Source organism: Syngnathus typhle, linkage group LG16, assembly GCF_033458585.1.
Source record: "Syngnathus typhle isolate RoL2023-S1 ecotype Sweden linkage group LG16, RoL_Styp_1.0, whole genome shotgun sequence".
Classification (NCBI taxonomy): domain Eukaryota; kingdom Metazoa; phylum Chordata; class Actinopteri; order Syngnathiformes; family Syngnathidae; genus Syngnathus; species Syngnathus typhle.
In genome coordinates this window covers 190,924-213,193 of record NC_083753.1, presented here as the reverse complement: position 1 = coordinate 213,193, position 22,270 = coordinate 190,924, and the positions used below count along the sequence as shown (strand labels likewise).

At 38.4% G+C, this 22,270-nt stretch overlaps 4 protein-coding genes across 4 annotated transcripts; 2 read left to right on the top strand and 2 right to left on the bottom strand.

Moving 5' to 3' along the window:
- Nucleotides 1–233: 233 nt before the first annotated feature.
- Nucleotides 234–3,410, bottom strand: bub1bb (BUB1 mitotic checkpoint serine/threonine kinase Bb). Its single transcript, XM_061301746.1, has 9 exons — nucleotides 3,249–3,410; nucleotides 2,737–2,891; nucleotides 2,587–2,646; nucleotides 2,365–2,509; nucleotides 2,087–2,283; nucleotides 1,770–1,930; nucleotides 1,471–1,670; nucleotides 1,295–1,392; nucleotides 234–867 (listed from the first exon to the last, which is right to left on the bottom strand). The coding sequence occupies exons 2-9, from the start codon at nucleotides 2,877–2,879 to the stop codon at nucleotides 615–617; spliced, it is 1,257 nt and encodes a 418-aa protein (XP_061157730.1). The 5' UTR covers nucleotides 2,880–2,891; nucleotides 3,249–3,410; the 3' UTR covers nucleotides 234–614.
- On the top strand, nucleotides 3,411–7,719 carry zfyve19 (zinc finger, FYVE domain containing 19). The gene is made up of 11 exons (XM_061301745.1): nucleotides 3,411–3,553; nucleotides 4,287–4,408; nucleotides 4,487–4,540; nucleotides 4,609–4,769; nucleotides 4,856–4,998; nucleotides 5,291–5,399; nucleotides 5,550–5,768; nucleotides 5,924–6,000; nucleotides 6,127–6,258; nucleotides 6,340–6,509; nucleotides 6,663–7,719. Exons 1-11 carry the CDS (start codon nucleotides 3,488–3,490, stop codon nucleotides 6,733–6,735), a joined length of 1,326 nt encoding a protein of 441 aa, XP_061157729.1. The 5' UTR covers nucleotides 3,411–3,487; the 3' UTR covers nucleotides 6,736–7,719.
- A 127-nt stretch (nucleotides 7,720–7,846) lies between these two features.
- ppp1r14d (protein phosphatase 1 regulatory inhibitor subunit 14D) lies at nucleotides 7,847–12,629 on the bottom strand. Its single transcript, XM_061301458.1, has 4 exons — nucleotides 12,190–12,629; nucleotides 8,606–8,686; nucleotides 8,419–8,451; nucleotides 7,847–8,226 (listed from the first exon to the last, which is right to left on the bottom strand). Exons 1-4 carry the CDS (start codon nucleotides 12,430–12,432, stop codon nucleotides 8,158–8,160), a joined length of 426 nt encoding a protein of 141 aa, XP_061157442.1. The 5' UTR covers nucleotides 12,433–12,629; the 3' UTR covers nucleotides 7,847–8,157.
- Nucleotides 12,630–14,010: 1,381 nt separating this feature from the next.
- spint1a (serine peptidase inhibitor, Kunitz type 1 a) lies at nucleotides 14,011–22,044 on the top strand. Its single transcript, XM_061301717.1, has 10 exons — nucleotides 14,011–14,736; nucleotides 15,265–15,422; nucleotides 15,493–15,634; nucleotides 18,479–18,646; nucleotides 19,242–19,292; nucleotides 19,397–19,525; nucleotides 19,610–19,660; nucleotides 19,741–19,911; nucleotides 20,886–20,945; nucleotides 21,033–22,044. The coding sequence occupies exons 1-10, from the start codon at nucleotides 14,349–14,351 to the stop codon at nucleotides 21,218–21,220; spliced, it is 1,506 nt and encodes a 501-aa protein (XP_061157701.1). The 5' UTR covers nucleotides 14,011–14,348; the 3' UTR covers nucleotides 21,221–22,044.
- The last annotated feature ends 226 nt before the right edge of the window (nucleotides 22,045–22,270 follow it).

The window sequence follows — 22,270 nt, the reverse complement described above, 5'->3', positions numbered from 1 at the left end:
CATTTTCTGGACTGTCAATTTGAAATGTTATTTAAAAAAAAAAAAAAAAAGAAGAAATTAAGAAATTAAAATGTTTTTGAAATCCGATTCATCTATTAATTGACAAAATAATCAGCAGACTAATTTCTTATCAGAATCGATAGTTGCAGCCCTAAATGATTTCTTAATATATTCAACTGAATCGTAACATTAATTTGGTCATCCTTAATGGTGAATTAATGATACGCAAAACATTTGCTGATGAAGAGTTTTATTGAGGGTGGTTGAGCACCCAACTTTTCATGAATTGGAAATGTTGTGAGACAACATAAAGAACAGAAACTATGCCGGAACATTCTGCTATTTGACTAAGAAGTTATAGGAGCAGACCCAAGACGCTTTTTCATTACCATTGCCTAAAAACATACAATGCAAAAACCAAACGGCCCCGGATAACCGGCAAAAAAGAAAAAGCTGTGGTTACTGTTGTATAAAAAGTTTTTTGGGGAAATGAATGAAAAATAATCATTTTGTTGAAAAGAAAAACAAACAACACACTTTCAAATGTTAACATACTCTCTAGCTTGTACCAATGCTTTAAAACTGTCAATTTAAAAACATTGTTAAGTGGATTTTTATTGTTCGTCAGGGCAGCTGGCCACTTGCGAGTTCTTCTTTTTTAAATACAGCTCGGCGCGCAGTTCCTCTAAGCTGAATTCGGTGGTGCCACTGAAGAGTAGCTCTTTACAGTACATGCTTTTTTCCAGCTCTTTGCTCGATTCCCCTTCTTTCTGCTCCAGCAGCTTTTTCAGAGGAGTCTCGTTGTCTCTGCAGCTCTTGCGTGCTGACAAAATGTTGTTCACTGTGGGTATGATCTTGCATGGCGTCCTGAGCGAGAAGACGCACACCACAGAGAAAAATGAAGAACCTTGCATGAATCACATACACAACAAACTATATTGTACATTGTCTATTTGCTTGAAAAAGATATTGCAATTTTGCTCAACATACTGGTACATGTTTTTATTATAAATGTGTACTTATATAAAATTTACAATTGTGGATTAGGGCATCAAGACAAACATGCCATTCCAAAGTAGGCCAGCACAATGTGGACCGGATCCATCGACAAGCTTGGCAAGCAAAGTCGGTGAGATTGCAATCTGCAATTTCAACACTAGGTGACACTACATCGCACACTAATATAATTTATTGAGCAAAATTGTTTTATTCATCTCTGGCAGGGAACCAAATTGACCAAGCTACTGTATATTTTTAATCCATTTCAAATGCATGTTCAATATTGATGACTCACATTTTTGGGGTCTCTGACTCATCAACAAAAGGTTGGAAAGTGGGTCTTGGAGGAGGTGCAGCCATCAATGTGTGTCCAAATTTAGACTTCTGCCGCACCTTGGATGTAGAAAAATGGAGTGAAATGTAAGCAGAAATATATGAAACGTATCAAAATGAACTATCATTTTAACCTACCTTCACATTGCACCATTTCTCCACCCCTTTTTCATTTTCCTTTGGCCTTGCAGCAGGAGGAGCCAGCCAAGGCTCGAATTTTGGTTCTGAAGGGGCAGCGCTTGCTTTAGTCTCATCAAAGATGACCAATTTACTGTTGCTGCTGGGACTGCTGCTTTCTTCGATGGGATCGGCACGCAAACTCAGGCCTCTTGAGACACCTATAGAGTACATCGACATATCAACTGTTCTCACAAAAGAATTTCTTGCCCTAAAAGTAAGCAACGCATTTGAGTGAGAGTTCTTTATTTTGTGCTTACTTTTAATCGCAGCTCCGGTTCTGACAATAGGCACGGCAGCCTTCTTCCCTCGTGTTTTGAGCTCGGCAAGAGAAACTCTCTCGGGTTCTTTGGACTCGTTGTCACTGTCACTATCGTCGACTTTTTTCATCGCTTGTCGAGACACTCGAGCCTGCAGCATCCTGATAATGCAGAGCATTTGAAGGAGGTGGAAAAAATGTTATGGGGAAAAGGAACACACCTTGCAAAGTTAAGATATGCCTGCTCAGTACCCAACTCACTGCACTTAAAATAGAGACCAATTCTAAACAAAAAAGGGTTAAATGGTGGACACCTACTTGTGAAACTGCTGTAGCCTGTCAAGAGGCTCAGCAAACATTTGAAGTCCTTCTTGGAAGACCAAGTCAGCTTTAAGGAAGTCGCCACGGTTCTCATGCTCCTCAGCCCAGGCGATATAGAAGGACGCCCGGGTGGTCCCTATTCCCTGGGCTTTCATGTACCTGTAAATGTCCAAGCGCTCCAAACAGTGCCCCGCCTAACAAACATACCTCCAATATTAGGTTCCAACATTTTTAAGAGACAGCCTGAGAAAAGAAAATATACAATCACGACTCACGTATTTGATCCAGAGGTCAACGTAGCGAGGATCATTGTGATATTTCTTTTCGTCTGTGTATCTTGTCACGGCTTGCTCTAACAGCGTGCTCAGGTTGCTCCCTTTTCCTCCCTGAGGAAACATTTGCTCTGACCATCTGATGTACCTGTCCAACACAGAACCATAAGAGCATAATTGAAAGAGTGCTCACATCGTGACTATACTCAATTTATCTACACTTACCGATCCCAAACATCGAGTGGATCGTCTCCATTGTACAGCCGCAATTCCGCCTCAAAAGCCCTATGAAGAAATAATGCAGTGCACAAATATTGTCATCATTTCACAATTATTATAAAATACAATGCCATGTTTTAATCAAAGCATTCATACTGTCTCTGTTGGAGGATGGCAGGGCTGGGGCCATCTTTGCTTTGACTGAGTGCCTGGAGCAACGCTGACATGTTTCTCCCACGTCTCAGAGGCTGAATGTTCTCTTTGCAGAGCTCCCAATCCACATCCTCTCCTTCTGCCATTATGAAAATCACCTGGACAGAGGAAGATGAAAATAAACAAGAAATACTTTTTCTTAAAGAATCAATTTTATGTTCATCACAACAGATGCATAAAAGTGGAAATGAAAGATACAATGCTCTACTAATGAACAACAACACATAAACGAGGTGATTCAACATTATGCATCAAATTACGGTGATACTTTGCAGTAGAATTAATTTAAAACTAAAGAACAAATGTGGCATTTGTTCTCGAACGCATAACGTGTAGGCTAGCACGTTAGCAAGATTAAAGAAAATCGATCGACATTAAAGTCTGCATTAACAATGGTTGCATTTAATCCACCACAATACACATTTTTAATAGTTTGGTTACCACTCACAAATTACCTGATGTGCGTCAAAATGTCTGTTGTTGATAGCAGCGCAGCAGAGAGCTTCGTTATTGCTGTATTTTGAACAAGGAGCGCTGTTTGATTGGACGACGGCTCATTGGAGGAGCCATAACCCGGATATGACGTCTGGTAGTTGCTTCCGGGATTCTTCCTGTTTTGATTGTTCAAGGAAGCTGGCAGGCTGATAGTTTTTACAGTGCGACAAGATTCTTTTATTTATAACTTAATTGTTGCATGCGGATAGAAATGGATAACCGTTGTTATTGTTGTACCACCAAGTTCGGCGTTTTTAAAAAGGAGGTAAGTCTTCTTCAGTATGGGTCAGTATGGCTAAATACTAACTCACATTTCTGTAGGTGGAAGATGTGCTTCTCTGGAGAAAATCCAGCAGCTTCTGACCAATGTGTAAAAATGATTTAATTTTTAATTGGTTTGACTCCTAAAAAATGTAAACAACAAAAGGAGGACTGTTGCATTGTGCTGTTTCGAAATTCGAAATGATTGCCAACATTTTTAGGCGCACAGGTGACTTTAAAGAACTCAAAGACAAGAACAAACATAAAGCAAATGTATTAAAGCAGTTCATCTGCGGAACATTTATGAAAGACAATTGAAGAGGTGCGAATTAATATCATGGTTTGAAAAACGTATAAATCGAGTATAAACCTTAGAAATTCTTGAAAAGCTAGAATGTTTTTATATTTACATGAGTATAAATTAAATTATATAAATTAATTAAATTATAAAATTATAATTATAAATTTCTTATTCTTATTATTATAATTAAATTATAAATATAAAGGGGCATGTCCTTGTTTTATTTTTTTAATAAATGTAGCCCATGTGTATTTTGGATAAGGTCTCAAGTCATGCTTTTCCATAAACTATGTATAAAGATTCTTATTTTGGGACACATTACTGTGCATAAATACTTTTTTATTTTTTCTTATTTTGGGACACATTACTGTGCATAAATACTTTTTTATTTTTAACATGATATAATTAATCACTTACTCATCTATTTTGTTCCTAGCTGGGTTGTAAAAACTGTGGCCGGTCCTTCTGCGCCAGCTGCTTGACTTATAATGCTGTAGTGCCACGTTGCGGCAATAGCCAGCAGAAGGTCTGCAAGCAATGTCATGGCAATCTTACCAGGTAGCTCTCATGAAAATGATGTTAGTGAACAGATCAACGAGTGACTTCTGATTCTGTACCACTATAATGTGTTTCCAGTGGGAATACTTCAAACGATGCAGGAAGATGGTCTCCACCTGAAAACTACAAAAAGTGGGCTTATCTTCACGTCTGTAATGTTTCTAGGACTTTTGTATTCACAAAACAAAATTGCTCCACAGACGAGTTGCTGCATTTGAAGCCAAACAGCAAGGACAGAAGACACAGCCACATGGAGGCAGTATACCTTCTCTCGCAGGTCTTCCCCCTCCGAAAGGTCTAAGTAATGAAGATCAAGCAATTGTTGAAAGGCTTGAAAAGCTGAAAAAAGACACTGCACCAAGTATTATGATTTCTTATTTACAAAAAATAGAATTTTACATGACCGTTATTTCATTTATTGATGCTACTATTCTACCTTCTGCACAGAGTCTATCCCTTCTGAAAAAGAGCTCGAGGCTAGGCTCGCTGCCCTTAAAGGTCCCATCAAGCCAGCACCTTCTTCCCAGGAGATGGAAGACCGGTTAGCAGTTTTAAAGGGCCAAACTCCTCCTTCTCAAGCCCCACCACCTGTGAGCACAATGCAATATCATTGTATTTATATAGCCCATTTCACAACAGATGGAACTGAACCAAACCCCTACCATTATCATTAAAAATGCATTTCCAATAAAGTGCTGGCAAATCCAGTTGCCATTTTTGTTAAGTGGTGTTGTCAACATCTGCTGTAAGCAATAAAGTAACTTCTAGTCTTAATCATGTTTAAAAATCACATAAGCGGTAAAGTATCTAAGTTACTTTTTGAACCAAGTAATCAGTTTAAGTAAGTTGCTCTTTCAAGCTAACTGTGTATGGTCTTTTTAGGTCCACCAGCCTCCAGATAACAGGACTCAGACTGAGCAAGCCAATGATCTTCTTATTCAGATGACAGATGAAGTTGGAATTGACCATCAATTTGATAATCCTGGATCCAGTAAGAAAACACACTTTTTGAAACTGTGAAACAGCGAAACTTCACTTTGCATTGGTGCCCTTGTTCCTCGCGGCCACCCTGTGGTCTCGCTGAAAGGCTAGTGGCAATCACGGCACTATTTGATGAACTGAAGGTGAATTATCTTATCAGGTGACAGTGGAAATATGAATGATCTGAACAAAGGAGAGGACCAGACACGACAGGACAATATGAATGAGAACCAAGACTCATGGAGGCAGCTTGAGAATGATGCAGCACAATTGGTTGAAGATGCTCAAAAAGAGCTGAGAAAGGATCATCATGAGACAGAACAAATCCTCAATATGGCCAAGAGGCTCGCACAGCTGAAAGGCCAGGACCCAGACCAAGGTTCGACACAACAATCAATCACAACAGTGTTTTATCAATGCAAGAAAGCCACCCACAAACTCCTATTGATAGTTTAAGGTGCTTTCTACTCAAGATGTTCATCTAAATGAAATAAGATATGCACACTTTTTATTTTAAAAACGTGTCATTTTTAGTGAAGATGGCAGATTACAAACATCCTGACAGTGAAGAGGAGACAGAGGATGACACTATAAAGAGAGTCTTAAAGCAGGTACAGTTTTGTGTGCGTGTGCATGTGGATGCTAGTGCCATCTCATGTAATAAAAATTGATTTTGAAATCACTTTACAGCGGTAACACGCTTACATGCTGCAATTCACGTGTGTCTGTTGTTACAGCTCTCGGAAGAAGCTGCACTAGATGAGGCCAGTGGCTACAACATACCTCTGGAACACAGTGGACCGAAAAACACAGAGAAGAAACACAGTGGACCGAAAAACACAGAGACGAAAGAGCCCTCGAAGAAGCCTGTATTAACAATAAAAACCGAGTATTTCGGAGCTGTTGGTGATACTTCTTATAAATGATCATTATTTGGATCTCTTTGGCAGACAAAAGCTCCAGCGACCAAGAGTAGGACTTCACCAGCACCCGTAAGATCAGTGGAAACACCATCAGACAGTGATGACGATGAACTTCCGTGGTGTTGCATCTGCAATCACGATGCCACTTTACGCTGTTACACCTGCGATGGAGACCTGTACTGCAATCGCTGCTTCAGGTGATTCACAACACTTTCATGGTGTCTTTGCATGTGATTCCGGATGCAGCCCATGACCCAGATAAATCGGGAGGCAAGCTGTTGCCATATTGCCGAGCAGCATGCGTATGAAGTATTTAGTGATTGTCAATCTGCACCCTTTTACACCCGCAGGGAAGGACACAACAAATGGATGGACCATCGCACCACCAATTACACCGCACCAAAAAAGAAAAGGAAGTCCTGAAGGCCACACTGTGTGATGATGGCCGCTTTATCAATACTGCGAATCCGGCGCCTTTGTCATTTCTGAAGAACTTTATGTGGTTAAAACAACCTTATTTCAAAATGTTATCAACGTGCAATTTTCGAATCCAGCCATGGATGTAATTCCTTAATGAATTTAATCAATTAAACCATCTAGATTAAGACTACTACATTTTAAGCAATAATGCAATGTTCTTTATAATTTGTCAAAATAGAAGTAGATCTTGCTCTTGTGTGATTGGGGCTAATTCCTAAAAGCAGCAACGCCTGTGCTTTGCATGTTTAGTATCATAAAATGTTGACAACACACACAAAAAGCTAATCATGAGCTCATTTGGAGCAATTTACAACCATAGACTGTCAGCACTGTAGTGACAAAGCTCCACATACTCTGTGTAAAAGGATTAGGGGGGGGGGATTTTGTTCTCCATTGGCAGGCACCTCAGCCACACTTGTAATTATATTTGGATGTGTGTCGAACATCACAGCATTGTCTCGCTCCTGCAGGGTGTCTTCTAGAGATGGCGAGATCTATTTGCAGTCAGTTCATCACGTTGCAGAAATGTGTCAGTCTCGCAGAGAGGCCGCAAGTGAAGAGTCTGATGGTAGTGGAAAATGGGGGGCGATCCAAGCAAATTACCGTAATGGACCCTGATGGAGCCAAAAGACCCCTCGTGTGTGACCGAGAGACCAGCAGAGTGTAGTCTCATCAAGACACATCACTGCCTAGTCGACTGAGAAGGAACCATCATCACGCTCCTCCGGGGGCTCCATTAAGCTTTGCACGTCCTTAATGTGTTTGCCCTTTCTGGTTATGTCGTACACAGACAGGAAATGGCTGCGGATAATGGATGCATACTTAATGGAGCTTCCTGCTGATGATTTTTGCTGTGTTTACTCCTAAACTTGACATCCCCTTAGTTTTCCCGGCTGTACTGAAGAATAAATGGAAATGGTATATTGACTCATGACTCATCTTATTGGAAAAGTCAAGTTTTGTTGAATGTGTGTGAGAATATAAACATTGTGTCTGTGTGGGATAAATAGGACCAAATTAACACATTTCTTATCCAAATCAAATGTGACAGTACTGAAAATGTTTCATTTTATTGTCATACAGCACTCATAAATGAAAATATGTACATTAACAAGCAAAACAAAAAATTTACAATTTCACACATGAGGAAAAAACAATATTACAGCTATTATCACATGTGCATTATTATGTTTGTGGGACACATGATGTCATAACAGTCCACAAATTCAAAACAACTTCACTGACTACTTTGGTGTCCAACTGACCTGGAAAAAAACATGTGAAGTGCACATACAAGCATCCAAACGGTAAAAACAGAAGGGGGATTGGAGAAACCATTGCCTCAATTCTTTATTTGACCTGGAGCTATTTCTTCAAGGGTCCTGACATTTTGCGTAGTCCCTTTATCCTGTAGAGCAGCCCGTTGACAAAATCCTAAGGAGCATGCACAAACAAGCTTGTAACCCCATTGACATATAATGAACATGCATGTACACATATCCACATTTTACATCTTATATAAACATTGACATTCAAATTTATCGACTATGGAGTCCTAAATTAATCTAATCAATCGTATTGGCAATACAGTATGGGAGGATACAGATGTGATTTTTAATTTCTCACCTCAATTGGCTTCCTGCATTCTTGCAACAACTCCTGAAAGCAGAAGAAGAAGAAAAACAAGAATACATTAGGTATTTCTGAACTGGGAATAAAATGTTACCATGATCCATGCATTCAATATTGGACACTTATATTCAACCCATGTTATTTGAAATTCTATCCAAAGACATTATCAACAATTATGTACCTGTACTCGCTTTCTTTGTCCCTCATCTGACAACTCCAGGAGCTCATCTATGTCAATCTCCAACTCTGGAATATCTTCTTCCTGCAAAAGAATAAGAAAAGTTGTTTCTGCATCTCTATTCCAAATCCCTCAATTACCGACATGTGATGGACACAAAAGCTCACAGGGTACAATCCCATCCTAAATCCCAGTGAAAAGTCTCTCCATGACACTGAGCATTAAATCAGTGGGATGGAAATTATTGTCAACTAGAGCGTCAATGTTTCCACTGTGCCTGTTAAACCAAGACACGAATGTAGTGACTGACTTTATTTTAAAAAAAAAAACTAAAATAGATTCAGTATATCACAAATGTGTCATCTACAAAATCTAATGACTTTAAAGTACTGTAGAATGTCCTGGAAGGAAACTTGACCAGCAGTACATCCAGACTCAGCAGGTATACACTCATATTTGACAGGGCAGTTTGCTTTTTCGAGGAAATATCTTCCGGTTGGGAAGATTTCATTGCCGAGGAAGATTGGGCTTGGACGTTTCTCTGGATGATGAGAGAACTAATCAATGTGAAGTGCTGAGTGGAGGAGTGGATGGACCCTCTTCCTGGTCCCCCGTGCACCCTCTAATTGATACATGGTGCCAGGATGGACCCCTTGTTATTCTGCTTAGCTCTGCAGGGTTTCGGTGTGTGTACGTGTGTGTGTGTTTATTACTTTGGTTAATGATGCTCATTTCCTTGTTGTAACTGACCAATTGATTGCATATCTAAAGGAAGCGTTTGTTTTTTTATTTTACTTTTACTTTTACTGCATGTCATAAATTATGTTTGGCCTACAGTAATCCACAGTTGGGCATGCAATTCAATGCTAGAAAACTCTGTATGCTTTATTTTCTTAAAATGATTTAGTACCTTTACACCCTATATAGCATTATGTAAGCATTGGCAGAGGATCTTGTGATTAAGAATAATTCCTCAAAGTGTCAAGTCAGCATCGGCGCGTGCAAGGAGAATAAAATAGTTGACTTTTTTCTGTGACCTTTTTACTGTGCAGTACTTCAACTTCAGCATTTTATACTGCATAACATGGCTGATTTATCTTCAGCGGAGAAGAAATTGCATTTTAATGAGGTCTCTGAGCAGCATCTCGGTAGAACTTTCTGCAGTTGAAATAAATGTTGGAGCTATTATTGGAATTTATGAATATCAAAGTCTTAGCAGATGCAGTCACCTGAGCTATTGGATTCTGTCGTTTCGAGTGTTTTATCCCTTTTGTGACTCAAAACAAGAGCTTTATTTATATCTTGATGAATTTAATATTTGTTCAAAAACTTGTATGATCAGTCAGCGTACATGTGTGGATGTTATTTTTACTCATTTTTGACCAATCAAAGTGTTGCTTTGTTGTTCTTTATGATGCAATGCTATTGCGTAATAAACTTTCCATTTTGTGGGTCTCCTGACAAGTGACTATGATCTACAAGGTCTGACCTCAGCAATATTCTACATATATTTGTTGCAAAACAACAATTTAGCAGTTCGAACATTGAATATGATATCCTTAGAGGCCATTCAATTGGATATTTGTAGGTTGAAAAGGATTTGCAATTCATTGTATTGTTGTTGTTTTTTTACACTACTTCCCAAATTAATTGGAATTAGGGTTTGTATTTTAAACATTAAATATTTTATTTACCTGGCCTGAGGGAATCATTTCACCTTACAAATATTGCACATTTCAGACTCTTATACCTTACAACTAATCGTAACTCTGGAAAGAAAACAAAGCGCCATCAAGACACGCTGAGTTTTTACTGCCTTGCTAATAAGTAAACCATGCCCAGGAAATAAAAATGTCACTGAAAATTCCAACATCATTTGAACTTATCCAAGTCCTTCTGCCTTTCCTGTTTCCTGAAAACAAGGCCCGATCTATTTTATGCCCTACAACAAAATTACTGTCAATTAAATTGAGGAAATAAAAATTGATGTTGACACAGTAGTTTGAGAATAAAGTTTTATCTGTCAGCATCCCCCAATGTTTGTGTACCAGTTGTATTATTATCGATTTAGCTTTAATACTGCAGGACATTTCCCTTTTCTACTGATCATACCTTCTATGAGGTTTACTATTTCTCCAAAGGTGTGAAGTTTGTAAAGAAGCTGGCCAAGGCAACGCTTGCATGAATTAGAGATGCGGTTAAATTATTTAGACAGCAATCCAAAGGGACTGTTGGTAAAAGGTTCCGAGCGGAAGACTCCAACCAACAGAGCACGCTTTTTTCTTTTTTGAGGAAATGCAAAATGTATGATAAACTCTATAGCCATAATTCTGTACGCATATTCCAATATGATGATTCACAAGAAATATACGGGTGACATTAATGTGTCTTATATGGATGATTATTCAGATTCAATTGGGAGAAAGAAGTGATAGTAATCTTGAAGATGCAATATACGGATGGAGTTTTTTTTTTCTAGTGGGCTGAATTTTCTGCAGAATTCTAAGGAAATAAATCAAATTCAATGCATAATGTTTTGCAATATCCTGACTTAACTGATATTATCATTGATTTGATCGATTTGTAAAATGAGCAAGCAAACATCAATATTTACTTTTAGGACATACGAGGACATTTCACTATGACAGGCTGGACATGTTAATCTTGACAAGATTCAACGTCATAATATAATGAAGACTGCCAAATATTGTAATTATTTATTCTGTCACTGTTTCATTTGCCTCAATGAAAAAAAAAAATCTTTTAAGAGGCAGTTAACCCTTTACGACAAAGTGGACGGCAATTTTATGGATTCCTGAAAAATTTCAATATGACTAATTTTATTAAACAACTTATTGCTGACAATGAAACCGTGTAAGAATTATTATTTTATACAAAATATATAATCACTTTACCACTTATGTATTAAACAACACATTTATTTTACGCGCTATTTTAGACCAGGGGACAAAGATGAATACTTTCCATATTTCCAACAATGCAAAAAAGTTCATCCTCTTTGTTAATATAGCCAATAAATAACTGTTTGTTGCCCCTGTCTACATTAGCTCAGAGGAATGTAATGTTTTTATTATCAGTCAGTTGGACAAAAGCATACACATGCTCTCCTCATCGTACATCATGGATTAGTCCCTGCCTTAGTGATGTTGTCATTAATCTGCATCGTCATTCCAAGCTAGCCAACGGAAATCCCTCTTTCCACCGCGCTGAGCTGCCGCACGTGGGAGATGAGACATCTGTTGCCATGGTTTCCCCCTTGAGAGAATCCAATGCAAATCAATGTGCAGCCAGTGACATAATTGGATTGTGTCCCACGTTACAGAAGTGCAGTTGATGTGGATTGTGTTTCTGCATGTACAAATCCACAGAGGCATTTTATATGACTGATATTCTGTCATTTATTGAAATATAATAACACAGCTGAGAGTGCAGTAAAATCCGTGCATTTATGAAGCAGTCTCACGGGTAATCTCTCGTTATTGACAATATCAAATTATGATGGATAAATGGGCACTGCCTCCACTGCTACATGCATGTGTGCATGTGTCCATGAGTCTACCCCTTACCTCACAGTCAAAGAGCAGGTGCAGCTGTTCATCTATCCACTCCTCAATATCCAGCCTCCTCTGCAGGTCCTTGCGGTTGTACTTGACGGTCAGTTTGCCAAGCTTGCGGTGCCCTGGCTCGTCGACTTTGCCCGTGGATTGGAACATCACTCTGGACTGGGTGTTTGCCTCTGACGCCATGGTTGCCACGGCCTCAGGAGACCCGTGGAAACACACCAAGTTCTCTCTGTCACGCACACACATGCACACACACAGGCATACACACACAAGCAGGCGGCCCACTCTATGTCCGTGTATGTATTTCCTAGTGTTCAATGTCTATCTTCTCTGTAACACTGACTCTGACTCACACTGCTTATCCTGCTCTCTCTCTTTCTCTGTGAAGCTCTCCTTTTCGCCTCCTCTTGCAACACCCACTGCCTGCACTGTGTGGACGATGAAACTTGATACGCCTCTGTGTGTGTATGCCACTTTATATGACAGGGTGTGTGTTTGCTGTACTGGAAGAGCATAGGTCAGTCCCAGCCAATAAAAAAAAAACACTGTGACAAGACAAATCAGCAAAGGGCAATAAAGTGACTAAAAATAGTCAACAATAGTCAATAAAAATTCTCTTTAAAAATGTATTCCATTTTATTGTTGCATACAAAATCTTTGGATCTTTGGAATCAAATTGGCCTCCTTAGTTAGGCTTTTAATAATAATTAAAAAAAATAACACTGTGGATCATATTGGATCTTAATCAAATATATGCATAAATTTTGGTACTCTTCCATTATTAAATGAATAATGTACAATGGTCATGGAAAAAAAACTTCTATCCATATAAAATTTAAGGTTCTGCTGGTTGGCCACATATGCCGCTGAATTATTGAAGGCCTTCAGCAGATCACCTTTTCTGCTACTCACATTCATTCATCTGATATTATGCGACTTAGTTCTGCACCGTTAAGGACCAAAGACCAAAGTTTCTAAATACTGTAGTCATTGCGAAATGTACATTATGACGTCACAGTTCACGTAACAACTTCTAGTTTCCTCTTGGGAATTTTGTGTGATGATGTAAATCATGACTCAAATCATGAGTCAGCTCCAAATGAAGTAATGTGCTGCATGTGTTTGGATATTTTAACGAAGAAGCGAGACAAACAAACATTTTAAACGAATAAGCTGTTTAGGATTTGTAGCCTCTTTTAATGCAGCCAGTATTGCCACCTTTTGGAAAAAAGCGTGAAATGCACCCAGGGCTGTTATTCAACTGATTATTTGAATCCAGGTGGGTTGGAGGAGGGAAATATCCAAAACATGCAGGATAGTTATATATATATTATATATTATTTCATATTTTCGTTGAGCTGTATGCAAAACCGCAGGGTGATGCAATGTGGCTCCACTCCACTGCAAAAAAAAAAAAAAAAGCACACCAATAAATATTTGAATTGTTATGCTCCAGGAGTTATCACCCTACCATGTCTTGTCACAACATGCTAAAAAAATTCATACTGTTGATCATGGGTCACCTACAAGGTAAGATAGAATATATATATATATATATATATTCTGCAAATATTTAAATTTGCAAATGCTGAACATGCAATGTAAATGAGTGCTGTACTGTTACATTGTATTTGGTATTTTATGAGAGAGAGAGAGAGAGAGAGAGAGAGAGAGAGAGAGAGAGAGAGAGAGAGAGAGAGAGAGAGAGAGAGAGAGAGAGAGAGAGAGAGAGAGAGAGAGAGAGAGAGAGAGAGAGAGAGAGAGAGAGAGAGAGAGAGAGAGAGAGAGAGAGAGAGAAGGGCGTGGCATGATCCCGAGTGGAATTTCACTTCCTCTCAGGTGAGTGAATATTGAGTCACTTGGCTCACGCCACAGCTCTTTGGAGTGATCAAACTTTGGAGACTCATTTACGCAAGTGTCACGCACGGAGAGGCTCGGCAGGACTTCGCTCTTTGTGGCTGTTCTTCTTTTTCGTTTATTTTTTTTATTTTTGCGCGTGTGAAAAGGTAACCCAGCCGCGTCTGTCTTTACCCTTCGCGGGCCATAGCTCTCAGGAAGACATTTTTAGTTAATTATTGGCCTCAGTTTCGGTTACAGGTGGGGCTAGAAATCCCATTTGAATTCTAGGAGGATTTTATTTTTATTATTCTTCAAGTGTTATTATGGATCGGTGGCCCCTGGTGGTTCTTCTGGTGTTTTTGGGATGCGCCTCTTGTCAGGAGACAGGCGAGCAGTGTTTGGCTAAATTCAAGAAAGGACGGGAGGATTTTGTGCTGGACGCCGACGAGTCCGTCAACGACGGGGCGATCTTCATCTCAGCACCGAAATTGGAGCGCTCAAGGGACTGCGTGGCGGCTTGCTGCAAGGATCCAACGTGCAATGTAGCCTTCATGCAAGGAGGTGCGGAGGAGAACTCCATCAAATCCTGCTTCCTCTTTAACTGCCTCTACAAGAAAAAGTACGCCTGTCGCTTTGTCAGGAAGAAAGGTTACTACAACTACATCCTGGACTCCCTCTATGAGAGCTACCTGGAGTTGGATCTCCCACCAAGTAAGACTGCATGCAAGGTCATACACCCACGGGTCATACTATAGAATAAAAATTAATAATAATTTAATATTCTTTATTGTTGGCAACATCTGTAAAAGGGGTTGTTATTCAGCAACAATATAAAAAGTCTCATTCACCTTTGTTTTAAACTCACTTTTTGCAAGAGAACTAGAAATTTATGGGCGAGTAGATGATCAATTCTTGTCCTATATAAGTTCTAGTAAAAACCCAACTGTCTGCAAATAAAAATAATGATGTTGTTAGTTCCACTAGTTCCTCCAGTAGTCTGTTTGCACTCACAATATGTGAGGCAACATAACTAGGCTAGAAACATTCACTTCAGCATGTTCACACACGCCAAGTCCTCATGGCCCCCGGTGTACTGTTTGGTTTCTCATGTACCGCAGCGTCATTTTACTTGTGAATGTGTTGCACAGTAAGAGCCTGTAACAGGATTGAATTGGAATCATTGTGCATTCCATGATTGCGTAATATTCTCAAATTGTTACCAATGATGTCTCACTCCAGAGGAAACCGACCGTCCCCCGATGGCAAATGGAGGCCAGGACCGTGTGGTCCAGCCTCAGGATAGCGTCACATTGAACGGCTTGGAGAGCAAAGATGACAAAAAGATCGTGTCTTTTGTGTGGAAAATGCTCACCGAGTATCCCTACGCTGTTATTGAGGTGAGTCCATTTTAAAAGTTCTCAGAAAGTGATGCATCTTGATGGTGACCATGGCGTTTTGTTTATATAGAAAACAGATTTTGACGACCAGATTATCGTGTCCAATCTGACGTCGGGAATGTACAAATTCCAATTGACCGTCACGGACACTATTGGTCAGTCGGACTCGACCCAAGTCACTGTTTTGGTTCTTACACCTGAACAGTCAGAACGTGAGTATCAATTCTCAACTTTTCTGTCACATTACACAATATCACCTGAAGGGGCCTTTGAGATTTTTCCATTATTATTTCTGAGCTTTTTGGTTTAACTTGACATTGTTTTTCTTAAGCAGACAATGTAGGATGTACATCCAAACACCAAAATACATGGTGGACAGTCACAGGGTGAATTATCTTTTCTAATATCAGTAACATGACTCCATTAGCAAGATGGTTGGGGTGGGAATTTCTGAAAACAAATTCTGTAAATTAATATTTCAATGCGACAGAGTGGACATGTTAAGCTTGACAAGATTCAGTTTCATACATATGATGATAATTGCGAAACAAGTGTAAATATTCAATATTTGTTTCAGAAAGAGAAAATGCTGGTTGTAGTGTCACTGAAATCACCACAGGGTTTCTTAATGGGGACACTTAGAACACCATTATTTTATGATAGAGTGGACATGCAACTGGTCAATATGATCATTACCGTATTTTCCAGACTATAAGGCGCACCGGACTATCAGGCGCACCTTCACTGAATGGCCCATTTTAAAACTTTGTCCTTATATAAGGCGCACCGGACTATAAGGCGCACCACTAATGCATCGTGTCGGATTTTTAATCCAAATCAATAATTTATTTCAACTAAAATTATTTCCAGAGTTACAAAGAAACAAACAGTGATATTTATGTTTCCTGATTATTGTGAATTGTTTTACATGCTCATTATCTTCACATGAATGAATATCTCATTATTAACCGAGAAGTCAACTCAAAAATGTTCTTTACAATAATACTAATAGTAGTACCGTATTTTCCGGACCATAAGGCGCACCGGACTATAATGCGCACCATTAATGAATCATGTCAGATTTTTATTCCAAATTTCATTCTCCATTTTATATTTTTTATTTCAACTTCAGACGCAACAAATTACTTTATAATCACAAAATAATGATCCATAGTCTTTTTGATTCATAGTCTTCAGCGGGCCACTTATGATTGATTTCATGACACAATGCTTCGGGCCAGTTTAAATTTAGGAATTTGGTCCATATATAAGGTGCACCGGACTATAAGGCGCACTGTCGGCTTTTGAGAAAATGTTAGGTTTTTAGGTGCGCCTTATAGTCTGGAAAATACGGTATATTATATCAATATGACACTCCAAAAATCTAGGAAATTAATTTTTTTGAGGGTATGGAGGAAGGGGAACAACATTTGAACTACTTTTTCCTCATGACATGTTGACATGTCTTTTGAGCCCCCTCAGAGTCGCTTGCGTGTTTCATGTTGAGACAATGCCTTTATGCTCATGTACTTTCCTTGGGGCTTTTATCGTACCTACCCTTTTCCCGTTAGGGTCACATGTCTGTTTGTTTTACTCTTTACCCTCTTTTCCAAGCCAACCTGAATACTTCTCAAGGGGTGACCTTTTTGTTGTTCTTCCATTGTGTAGTCTTTAATGTGATGAAACCTGTCAAGACTTGTTGACTTAATTCCCACAGGCCGAATGATAGAACGCCTTTTAGATAAGAGAACTGAAACATGTGGTTTGACCGCTTTAGTCCCCTCTTCCTTTGTATTGTGTGCACTATCAAAGTAATTTCCTCATTGATCTTCATGCTTACGTTTGAGATCTTTTAAAATGGAAGTGAGGAGCGGATATGGTACACTCCCACTCCCTCCACCCCCCCAACTCAACAAAACCTGTCTGTCTGGTTTCAGCCAAGGTTTCGTAAACGAAAACACTCCAATCATCCTCTGTCAATTGAAAGTCATTAGAGCTATTTTTACATTGGTGGTAAATTAATGTATTTGATATAAGTGGTTTAAAGTAAGTGGACATTGTGGGATTAATGTAAGGGATTCGGCAATTCAGTTAAATTATCTATTAACAGCTTGTTTGGAATGTGGATATGCGTATCGGTGGTGTGTGTGTGTGTGTGTGTGTGTGCGTGCGTGCGTGCGTGTGTGTGGTCTGCCAAGTTTCATTCAAGTGAAATAGTCATATTCAAGTGAAGGGTATCACTAACCTCACTTTTTCACTTCATATAAATTCACAGATGTTATCAAGCATCTGTAGAAAGATAAAGGAAATAATTGAAGAAATAAGTAAAGAATTAAGGGAAATATGTAGAAGGAAAAAGGAAGTAATTGAAGAAAAAAGAAATAATTGACAAAATAAGAAAATAATTTAAGAAAAAAGAAAATAATAAATAGTGGTGTAGAAATCATTTCATTGTGTACTTACTAACTGAGGTGTTAGGAGACTTGACAAGAGAATTAACTGCAGTTATGTTTGTAATTTTTGAATATATTTTTCAATCAAGTCTGTTTTTCACTACCTGTTCTTTTAGTTCAAATTTAAATGTTTTCTATCAATGAAATGTTGTCTAATGGCCAAGTCATTCATGAATATGAAGAAAATCGTAGCTATAGTTTTCAGTTTAGATCTTCTGATATACGTATATAGTCAAGGCAGCTCTTTGTACGATGAGTAAAGTCTGTCTCATCTGCCAGACAGCCACACACTGACAAAGCATATTTTTATGTGCCCACAGCATTAAACAAGCTTCCTTTTTTTTTTACATTGCTATAATACACAATGGCGTCTTGTGTAGTCTCTACTTTTTAAAGTAGACAGCACAATTGTTGAATGTTAGAAAGCGCTACAAATAAATAAGAAAAACACCAAGATCAGGTTTCAGGCACACCAACTTTTGTTGTTGATGTCTGGTGTACATTGAAACTAAGACGAACATGAGTGAGTCAGAATGGTTTTATGTATCTAGGGAAACAACAAATAAAATATGATCATCTAACAGTTATCCTTGCAACCTGCAGATCACTGCATGGCTCCGAAAAAGATCGGACCATGTCGTGGCGCTTTTCCTCGGTGGCACTACAATGCCGCGTCGCTGAAGTGCGAGGAGTTTACGTTTGGTGGCTGCAGGGAAAACCTCAACAACTATCTTTCGAAAGACGAATGCACAAACGCATGCTATGGCACGGGTAAGTTTGCGTTCCTTTCCAATCCTGACTTCACCGTGGAGGGATTATTTGTCATTCTGAGAGACATTTTTATTGTGCCTATACAGTCCATGTCTCCGTAACAGGCTTGGCTCCATTTTGCTTTTAAATGGCAAATGAAGCTGTTTGCATATGTTTGCATATATTAAAAATATATGGATGCTGGGAACAGCAATTTGTGGCTCAGCAACTTGAAATCTTGTTTGTGGTGGTTCTTCACTTGAAAAGCAGGTTGACTTTGACTAATATTTTCCTGTCAACCGTAACTCGATTCTGATTGGCCTGGTGCAAATGATATGACTGAATTTTAGTCTTCTCTCCACTGCACACCAAGCAATTAACCACTGCACATTTAAAAACGCACAGTCACTGAAATGTCTTGAACACATTTAAAATAATACTAAACTTGGTTGAAAATGTCTAGAAGTCTGCTCTCCCTAATTATAACTCCAACACACCAACCAGAATGGAAGTGTCTGCTTCACTTAGGACAAATACACCTGAAATGAGCGGTCCAATAACCGGCTGGGCCACTGAAGTATTTCCACTGAACACTAATTCTGTTTTTCTGTCTCAGAAAAAAAGGGCAGCGCTACCGGTAGAGGTTTACCACTTCCAGATCAGCGAGGTATGTCACAATCACACGTACTGACATTTATTTTTCTTTGTTAAGCATTCGGTATTCTCAACTGTGTATGTCTTAATGCTGATGGTGCCTTTTCCGTGTTCCAGAAAAGTGTGGCGTTCCATGCACTGCCGGGCAGTTCACCTGTGCAAACGGCTGCTGTTTGGAACCAGGCTTGGAGTGCGACTCAGTCGCTCAGTGTAGCGACGGCTCAGATGAGCAAAAATGCAAGGACTGTAAGAATCCGTTTTTATTTTTAAAACTCATTGAGCTCACTTAATATTGGTTTCCCTTTATTCATATATTTTGTTTTACGTCAGTGGACAACACATTTCAGATTTTACTGAAGATTCCAGTGGATGAGCAAAAAGGTATTTCATTTTTTCGTAAAAAAGATTCTAGTAGTAGTTTGATTTATGATCATTTAATTTTCATTTCCTGTTGTTGTCAGTGCGCTGCACTGAGCCTCCAGAGACAGGCAGCTGCAGGGACACTCTCACAAAGTGGTACTACAATCCTCTGAAGCAGGCCTGCAGTCGCTTCAACTACGGTGGTTGCCAGGGAAACGAAAACAGATTTGACTCAAAGGAAGCCTGTCTGAAGGTCTGCAGAGGAGTGACAGGTGACTAGTCTCCAAGATTTATTTGAATGATTTACGAAAATTAAAGTTGAAAAAACATTTTCGCGAATAAAATAAATACATTTTTAAAAAAGAAAAATTATGAACTGAAACTTTGACAACTATAATTAGAAATAAACTAAAACCAAGCATTTTCTCCCAGAGATCATGCAATGAAATTTCAAAAAGTTTCATTAAAGGTTTCATTCAAATTAACTAAATTTGAAAAACAGAATTACAACAAAATATAATATATATATATATATATATATATATATATATATATATATATATATATATATATATATATATATATATATATATATATATATATATATATATATATATATATATATAAATAAACTATTAAACTTGGTATACTTCAGGTTATTTCCCTTGATTGGAGAAACTGGCAAAATTTGATAGCCTTGAGGCTTGGTATAACAGGAAAAGTGTTTATTAGTATTAAAATGTAGTCGGTGTAAGTTAAAATAAATTTACCTCGTGCCTCATTTTGTACATGTCCAATGAATGCATGCATGAGTTCTATCAAAACTTAAATTCGCTTATTATTGCAATTGCTGTTTGGTTTATCAGCTCATATACTAGCTTCATCTTAAAGCAGCAAACTTTCATCGAGCTCGTACTTCAAAATTCAGTCTCTTGCACCCCCATTGCAAAAACCAAAATATTTACTAGTCAGTAGTTATTTAAGCATCAGCCTTGATTGTGTCAAAGTTGGAATGAAATAAGGTACCAGATAGGTTAAGTTCACTCTAGCTCAGCATTCCTCAGATGGAAGGGAGTAGTTTTACATATTTCAGTTTACTTAACAAATTTACAACCATTGGAAAGCTGCGATATTTGCATCGAGTGAACCCAGATCGACAAGCAGTGCAGAATCTGTTTTGCCTGCAAAATGTCCAAGTCACTTGTTTCTGCTGCTCTGTTGACCTGTTGCTGTTTTTACCCCCAAGAAAAAGATGTGTTTGCAAGAAAAGCAGAGTTCGAGCGAAGAGTGTCGACTAGTCAATCAAGTATGTAACTGCTTGTTTTTCAAAAATAAGCACCCCCTCCGCCGCCCTGGCCCATCGAATGAACCATTGCTCCTTTTATTTGTACAGGTGTTATAGCAATAGCGGTTGTCCTGGCTGTAGGTATCGTCATCATATTGGCCGTCCTCTTGTATTGCTTCATGAAGGGAAAGAAAAAGTCGTCACAGCACCACCGTGTGCCTGTCAACAACGCACCGCTCACCTCCATAGAAGACAGGGAGCATCTTGTCTACAACAGTACCACCAAACCCATCTGACACCACTCACTTTCCATGTAATAGATGAGAGCAAACTGCAGCCGTCATTTGCTGAATGAACTCTGATTGACGAGAGAGACAACAATGTCTTTTCACGACACGTATGTAAAGTTTTTAAAGGTAATATGTACTTGCAAAATGCAAGTGTGATGTTATTTTGTTTTAACACTGTCTTGTGGACTAACAGTTTCTATTTAGAGTAACGGGGAAATCGAGCCATTTCATCTGTTAGATTACCTCTATATACCTAATTTACGCCAGGTTCATAATAGTCTGTTATTCCAAAGTAAAATGTGCTTTTAATTTACAGACATCTCCTATGCTATACTTTATCTTCTACATCTTAGTCCCTTGGATAATCTGAATAATATAGGAGTAATGCATAATCATAATAAAATTTATAGAATGTCTCGTTTTTAAACATGTTTTTATAACAAGCTTAATGTATGCTAACATACTTAAATAAAGCATCTTTGCTTATCACTTGACACAAGTCTTAAGCAGTGTCATGACAGTTAAGCCAAATAAAATAATTACCTCAACATTTACCTTTCATCTTGAGTATTGCTGTGCATAAGAAATTGACTTATGGGTTATTTTCTGAATCATAGAATACTTGATCAATGCAGTCGGAAATAAGGTTGTTAATATTCCAAGGTTGTCTGGTCACTATTGAATATTCTATTGATTATTACATCAATTGGATTTTTAGGTCAAATTTCATTTTACATTAAGTGTGCTACAAATCATTTTCCCTTCGATTACTGTTTGTTAACGATTTATTGTAATTGTTTAGTTAATAAAAAAGAAAGCGATTCACCTAATATATTGTAACTCATTCAGTTGGTATTTTACTCATTGTTTTCACAAGTACAAGCATCCTCCCGTTGGGCCAAGTTATCAAAATGCCATATATGTGACAGAAAAAAACCCTCAGATTATTATTATTATTATTTACAATTTAAATTAAATTAGTGCTTCTGCTTTTAGCAGACTTTAACAGAATTGTACAGGCAAGTATTGACGAACCGGTTTGGAACATCGACGCTT

Excerpts from the sequence above, each read along its gene's own strand:
- zfyve19 (XM_061301745.1), top strand. The coding sequence starts at position 3,488 with ATGCGGATAGAAATGGATAACCGTTGTTATTGTTGTACCACCAAGTTC. Across the intron at positions 4,541-4,608 it reads CCACCTGAAAACTACAAAAA|ACGAGTTGCTGCATTTGAAG; the intron begins GTGGGCTTATCT and ends ATTGCTCCACAG. Across the intron at positions 6,001-6,126 it reads TAAAGAGAGTCTTAAAGCAG|CTCTCGGAAGAAGCTGCACT; the intron begins GTACAGTTTTGT and ends CTGTTGTTACAG.
- ppp1r14d (XM_061301458.1), bottom strand. The coding sequence starts at position 12,432 with ATGTGTGTGCGTGACAGAGAGAACTTGGTGTGTTTCCACGGGTCTCCT. Across the intron at positions 8,687-12,189 it reads ACCTGCTCTTTGACTGTGAG|GAAGAAGATATTCCAGAGTT; the intron begins GTAAGGGGTAGA and ends ATTCTTTTGCAG. Across the intron at positions 8,227-8,418 it reads AATGCAGGAAGCCAATTGAG|GATTTTGTCAACGGGCTGCT; the intron begins GTGAGAAATTAA and ends CATGCTCCTTAG.
- bub1bb (XM_061301746.1), bottom strand. The coding sequence starts at position 2,879 with ATGGCAGAAGGAGAGGATGTGGATTGGGAGCTCTGCAAAGAGAACATT. Across the intron at positions 2,284-2,364 it reads TTGACCTCTGGATCAAATAC|GCGGGGCACTGTTTGGAGCG; the intron begins GTGAGTCGTGAT and ends TATGTTTGTTAG. Across the intron at positions 1,671-1,769 it reads AACCGGAGCTGCGATTAAAA|GTGTCTCAAGAGGCCTGAGT; the intron begins GTAAGCACAAAA and ends TGTACTCTATAG.
- spint1a (XM_061301717.1), top strand. The coding sequence starts at position 14,349 with ATGGATCGGTGGCCCCTGGTGGTTCTTCTGGTGTTTTTGGGATGCGCC. Across the intron at positions 19,526-19,609 it reads TGAGCAAAAATGCAAGGACT|TGGACAACACATTTCAGATT; the intron begins GTAAGAATCCGT and ends GTTTTACGTCAG. Across the intron at positions 20,946-21,032 it reads AGTGTCGACTAGTCAATCAA|GTGTTATAGCAATAGCGGTT; the intron begins GTATGTAACTGC and ends TTATTTGTACAG.